This window comes from Lepidochelys kempii, chromosome 10, assembly GCF_965140265.1.
Source record: "Lepidochelys kempii isolate rLepKem1 chromosome 10, rLepKem1.hap2, whole genome shotgun sequence".
NCBI lineage: Eukaryota > Metazoa > Chordata > Testudines > Cheloniidae > Lepidochelys > Lepidochelys kempii.
The window spans coordinates 31,499,943-31,506,678 of record NC_133265.1 but is presented as its reverse complement, the minus strand read 5'-3'; the positions used below and the strand labels follow the sequence as shown (position 1 = coordinate 31,506,678).

Genomic DNA, 6,736 nt, shown 5'->3' with positions numbered 1-6,736 from the left:
ATGTTAACCAGGCAAGAGCCTTTTGGGTGAAGAGATCTTTGATCATGTAAAACACTACAGCTTCTGATGTGAATTTGAGAAATCAAATCAAGGTACAGCAGTTTGGATACAAAACCATGTCCAAAGATGATGCAGTTTCCCTCCTCTAGGAGGTGCTGTCATTGTTTGAAGACTGTTATCCTATACAACCATACAAGCTTAATGTTTGCTTTACAATGGGCCTGAAGTAATTCCCAATAAGAAACGAAATTTATTTAACAAAACATGACAAAATGACAGGCACAGCACAAGTTATAGGACACACCAGAAGTTTCTCCTCCATTGGCATTCACCAATGCAGGCTGGACAAGCATGACGCACCATGCCATCTCTTATAAATGGATCATCTGCACCCATTTATTCCAGTTGCCTTCATATGGGAACACTCTGCCCATTCTCAGAGTACAGTCTATGGTGGGCTCATAAAATATTGTTGGAGTCTCACTCAGTTTGGAGTCGGTTAGCTCTTCTTCAGGAGCAGGCCGAGAGAAGAGAGATATTACTGAGGGCTTTTTCATGCAGAATCTTCTGATGCAGCCAAGGGTTTCCAGACCCTGTTGAAAAGTTGACATGTTTTAGCTTAAGAAGTTACATAGTAATGCTAAAACCCAGGAACACCAGTAAGACTATTCCGTGTGACATGCTTCATAGACTGTTTCTCCAGATGCTTCAGAGAATTAAAAAAATAGAAGTGAACAGCCACAAGAAAGTGGCACTGCTATAGATTACAGCAATATAACTAAACCAATAATGTGAGCCAACACTGCTGAGGACATGCACCAGTTTAAGCTACTCTGCTCATGAATCATTGTGTCCCCACAATGCAGAAGTATATTGATAAAAGCATGCTGCACTCTGGGTGGCTATTCCAGGGAGCTGACTGACACTGCTAGGCTCTGTGCATTCTGGGCAAGCCTGAGGCATAGTTGTGGCAATGGCTTCAGGATCCTTGAACTTGCAACCAAAGCAAATTGCAAATGCAGATAGTCAAGGGTCTAACTGGCATTTAAGCTGAAGGGGAACATCCAGTCAGGTGACCCTGGAGCAGTGGAGTAACCAGACACATTTCAGGAGTGGACAGTATAGCTTGGGATAGCATTTGAAGGGCTAAATAGTGTAGATATATAAAACGGTGATGCCTCCCTGTGGCTCTTACACCACTATAGCTCGCACCAAATTAGAGTTAAGTCAATTCCATAAGTCACAGAATCATAAAAATGTAGCACTGGAAGGGACCTCAAGAGGTCATCTAGTCCTCTGCATTGAGGCAGGATTATCTAGACCATCCCCGACAAGTGTTTGTCTAACCTGTTTTAAAAACCTCCAATGACAGATTCTACAACCTCCCTTCTACAACCAATCTGTTCCAGTGCTGGACTACCCTTACAGTTAGGAAGTTTTTCCTAATGTCCAACCTAAATCTCCCTAAATCTTTCTGCAATTTAAGCCCATTACTTCTTGTCTTGTCCTCAGTGGTCATGCTCCTCTTTATAACAATGATTTACATGAAGACTTATATCCCCCCCTCAGTCTTCTCCAGGCTAAACAAATCCAGTTTTTTCAATCTTTCATCATAGGTCATGTTTGCTAGACCTTTAATAATTTTTATTGCTCTCCTCTGGACTTTCTCCAATTTGTCCACATCTTTCCTGAAGTGTGGTGCCCAGAACTAGACACAGTATTCAAATTGAGGCCTTATCAGTGCTGAGTGGAAGAATTACTTCTGGTTTCTTGCTTACAACACTCCTGCTAATACATCCCAGAATGATGTTCACTTTTTTTGCAACAGTATTACATTGACAACTCATATTTAGTTTGTGATCTGCTGTAACTCCTTCTGCAGTACTCCTTCCTAGGCAGTCATGTCCTATTTTGTATTTATGCAGTTGATTATTCCTTTCTAAGTGGAGTACTTTACATTTGTCCTTATTGAACTTCATCCTATTTACTTCAGACCATTTCTCCAGTTTTTCGAGATCATGTTGAATTCTAATCCTTTCCTCCAAAGTGCTTGCTACCTCTCCAGGTTGGAACTCTAGATCCCCAGCCAGCCAATTGTACACTCACCTTGTAATAGGTTTGTCTAGGCCAGTGGTTCTCAAACTTTTTTTTTCGTGGACCACTTGAAAATTGCTGAGGGTCTCGGCGGACCACTTAATGATCTTTCCAAATGTTGTTTGTACCGTTAGCTAACTAGTGTAAAGTGCTTTGGATAAAAGCGCTCTATAAAAAAGCCCCTTAATAAACATGTTTTTGTTCTACAAAGAAAAGCACACAACTCATATTTTAATATCACTAGTCTTACCTTTCTAATTCAATGGATGTGCCCTCTCTCCCCTGGTGCAGCAGCCCCCAGGCTGGGGCTGGGAAGGAGGGGGGTCTCTCCCTCTCTCCCCCGCCACAGCAGACACAGAGCTGGGGCTGGGAAGGAGGGTCATCTCTCCCCGGCAGACGCAGCCCTGGAGCTGGGAAAAGTTGCCTCTTTCTCTTGTCACTGCAGCCCTGCACGTCCCAAATTCCCCCACCCCCTCTTCTCACCCCACTGCCCCGTCCCACTTACCCCCTATTTTCCCACCCCTCTTCTCCAGGGTGCACGGCTCCACTAATTAGCTGGGCAGCCCTTCATTCTCTCATGTGCTGCCGCCCAGGCCCGCACCTAAGAGGGAACTATCCGCAGACCACAGTTTGAGAACCTCTGGTCTAGGCTATATTTCTCTAGTTTTTTTATGAGAAGGTCGTGTGAGATAGTATCAAAAGGCTTACTAAAGGCTTTTTTGATAGATGTCTGTTGCATCAACTGCTGATTGAAATGCGGTTCTGGCCATCAGTTTACCTTCCTCAGTAAGAGCCTGGAATTGATTTCTGTCTTGCTGTGGCAGCTTTTCTACAGTTTGTGATCTTGGAATAGTTCAGATAGTCATACTTAGCCAATAGGACAGGATAGTTTGCTATTCTGAACAGAAAGCAAGTGGATGTGAAGACCTTCCTTCCCAACAAGCCTACATGTTTGGCCTTCTTGTCAGAGGGAGTTGATTTTGGATGTTGTCTAGATCAACCCATGGGTCGGGACCCAAACTGGGTCACCAGAATGCTTCAAAGGATTGCGCGGAACTCCTGTGGCTCCCGTCCCCTGACGAAGCAGCAGTTCTGGCCACTGGAGGTTCCAACCCAGGCCATGCTTGACATTTCAGGCCAAAAGGCCCATTTTAGAAGGCAATCCTAGTTGTGCAGTTGCTACCAAGCACCACAATAATTCAAAGACCAGGCACGGCAGGGCACACTTCCTATCAACCCCACCAGCCAGCACGCCCCAGGCTTGGCCCAGATGAACCTGTTCAAGGAATGAGAAGGGAACTCAGTCTCCACGGTCCAGTCACAGTTGTTGGCTTCTCTCCTGGGACTCCCAACAAGGGAGTCTGTTACTGTGGCGTGGACACGTGAGACCCTTTGGTATCACTCCAGTGGGACAGTCACACTAAACAAAGGCTGAAATAGGATAATGTTCAACATCTGATAACAAATGTACCTGTAGTATCTCCAGGACAGAAACAGGCTGAAGAACCCCCACATAATGTTGCAGCAAGGTGTTTTCTGTTATGCCGGGCTTTGTCATGATGTGATAGAGCACAGCTTCCATCATTCCCTTACACACAGGTTTATTCAGATTCCCGTCCACGATTCGCCACGGCCTCCCAATGAAACAGACATTCTCACAGGCCCTGCAGAGGGACAGCAAGTTCCACTTTGTCAGTTGCAGTTTTAAAAATGAAAAATGCAAATTGCTTGCTATATAGAGGTGTCTCTTCCCTCTCCCTACACTAGCAAAGCACCCACATCAGAAGCAAAAATAATGGCACCTTCTGTGAGTCTGTGCAAACACATTGGGCTGCAGATCACTGTCCTAAGTCCCTGCAGGGCTCTCCTGAAATAAATGTTCTATCCAGCTACCAGAGTCCCACGGTTAGAAGTATTGCTTGCTAGGCATACCCCCTTGAGAGTGATCTGGGAGTGAGTTTGTCACAACAAAGCATCCTAGTGATGGCCAGTTTGCTGGCGAGTGACAGTGTTTTTAATCTGACAGTGGGTGTGGAGACTGGTGCTAGTTTCTATTCAGCTTCCATGGTGGTTTGACCCAGAGCTGAACTGAGTAAATAAATGTGTGTGCTGCGTGCCCTATTAAAGTTGGATGGAAACACTACCTTAGGGCTCCTCCCACCACATTGCAGGGGGTAGGGAATGTCTGTTTTCAGCAAGAGGCTTTAATTCCATATCATGGTTTCTGCACAGCACCAGTGGGAATGCTTAGGACATGCATGAGCAGCAGCTGAGTCAGAGTGCTCCCTGACTAGTTGGGAAAGGCAGCTAGCCTGTTAACATAAACCATCTCAATGCCAATCAATGAAGCAGAAGTGTGCAGCTAACGTGCTTGTCTATTTCTGCTGGATGCACCAGCAAATACTGGGACAAGGGCAGTGGGAGATATGGTTACTGTCAAGAGTTACTGGGGCAGAGAAAAAAGCAAGTCCCTCATCCCCAAACGTACGCAGCCACCTCTAAATCAGGCTGAAAAGGGCAAAGAAAGATGTGTCCCTTCCCCAGCGCACACACCTTCCCAGATACCAACAGTCCCAACTGCCTCACCCCTCACCATTTCTGCAATGAAGTTGTGCTGACAATACAAAACTCTGTGGCACATTAAAGATTATGGGAGTAGTAACAAATAAACCAACTAATAAAAACCCAGCAGGAAGCCTACCTGATCGGACTGCTCATTTCATATAATTTTTAATTCAATACAATCTGCATTTCTGATATACCTGGATCTGCTGCCGAAACCACGGGGCCAGAGCGTGTCACAGGGTGCACTTTACATCCGTGCCCAAAAACGATGCTGGCTTTCACTCTGCTCATCAGTCCAATTCAAGAAAACAGCTCTTTAATGAGCTACAAGGCTACACAAGACCCCTCTCTCTGCGTTGCATGTCAACAGCAGAAATCAGCCGAGGCACTGAGTCCCCTGATTTAACATCTTGGAGGTGAGGGCCAGGTTCTTGACTGGAATCTACCACTCCGATATTGTTCTATTCCCTAGACCCTCACTTGGGAAGCAGGGCCTAATGAGCATTAAGTTTATTTGAGTGTAGGGTGGAGAGGATTATTTCTGTTCCTTCTAGTGTTTATAATATGTTGGGGACTTTCAGAAGTGCCCATGCCCCAGAGACATTTGGAATGGCCATGCTGAGGGGCAAGGAGTCTGAGGTAACAAGAGGACGAGGTAGGACAGCAAGTCCTAGTCTCCAGAGTCCTTCCATGCACTCTGGGTTCACCAAGGAATTGGAGACACATCTAAACTAGCGCCAAGCATGCACTTTCCACATCTGTTTTTGTAATTGTTATTTTGCTAATATATTGTATTATATTATACATTATATTATTTTTCTAAATGATTGCATGTCTAAGCACGATATGCTTATTATTTAATGGTTCTACAGACTTCTCTTTACGTACCTTTCCCGTACTGCCTGGGGTAGATCTGTCACAGAATTGTCTGAAGAAAGATCAGAAAACATGTAATGAGTACCAGAAAAAAAAAAGGACAGTTTTTTTTTTTTTTTTTTTTTAACTGCCACAAATCACTATTCACTGTTAATGAAAAAGCAGTAAGAGAGATGTCTGTTTCCTGCTATAGCACAAAGTTATGAGGTTTGGGGCTAGTGAATTTACAGGTATAAGCTTATAGCTTGAGAAGTAGTCTATATCCCATATCAATAAAACTCCTATGCACCTTTACAGACTTCAGAACTTTCCTGTGGGTGAGATGCATCATCAAGTGACATGTTCAAAGCTGTATCTCTGGCTGTATGTTCAAAGCTAGGCATCTGCCTTTCTTCCTCATTAGCTGCAACACTATCATCTACTGCAGTCTCTTGTTCTTCAGAATTGGCTTTATCTTGCTCTTTATCTTTTTCAGTGACAGATTCTGGTCCATGCACAGGGTGTTGCACATAGTGTCCTGTCTGCCCTCTGAAAGGACCCATTTCTTCATGTGCAACTAACACCCCTTTCACCTGCGTGGGCTCAGTTAAACTTGCATCAGGGACTGCTTCAGTTGCTCCTTCTGAACAGCTCTTTATGTCCTGATGGACTTCGGTGCCATCTTGAAGCCCACCATGTTGAGTCTTGAATCTTTTCCTTGAGGGTCCTTCATCACTGTCAACAGGACTTAAGACTTTTCCAGGCTGTCCCTCCTCCCTTGAAGACTCCACCCCTTGCTTTGGCTCTGGCTGCTGAGAGTTCTGTTGCAAATCCAAATGAGTGACGGAGTTTTTGCCCTGCAGATCAGCACCACCATCTTTATTCTTCAGACACACTGAATACAACAGCCAGGGTTTGGCAAATGTCATTGCAACCAGTCGTACAGTGTTCCCTCCCACTTCTAACACCTGTTCCATCTTGAGGAGGTCCTGAAAAAGAAACAAGTTTTATCTTTAGGTAGCGCTGTGGAATACCAGTATGATGAAACATTCAAAACTTCCTGGAATTCCCATTATTGTAACCAGTTGCAAGAGTGCCTTGCCAAACTCTCAGTCCCTTTTCAACTCTCCTGTCCTATAGATTTTAAAAAGGGAATAGTTCCCTTGCTTAATCTCCTCTGAAACTACAGCAAAGATATTGAAATATTCCTGTGCACTTTAGA

The 6,736-nt window shown here is 44.6% G+C and overlaps 1 protein-coding gene across 6 annotated transcripts in view; it reads right to left on the bottom strand.

Moving 5' to 3' along the window:
* Nucleotides 1–227: 227 nt before the first annotated feature.
* Nucleotides 228–6,736, bottom strand: part of GTF3C1 (general transcription factor IIIC subunit 1) — an 82,453-nt gene continuing 75,944 nt past the window's right edge. For all 6 annotated transcript variants that reach the window (XM_073362655.1, XM_073362659.1, XM_073362658.1 and 3 more), the window contains 4 exons: nt 5,825–6,503; nt 5,548–5,587; nt 3,566–3,758; nt 228–593 (listed from right to left, as the gene is read on the bottom strand). In XM_073362655.1, the coding sequence (XP_073218756.1) occupies nt 372–593; nt 3,566–3,758; nt 5,548–5,587; nt 5,825–6,503 (1,134 nt within the window). In that variant the 3' untranslated portion in view covers nt 228–371. The remainder of the gene's footprint in view (nt 594–3,565; nt 3,759–5,547; nt 5,588–5,824; nt 6,504–6,736) is intronic.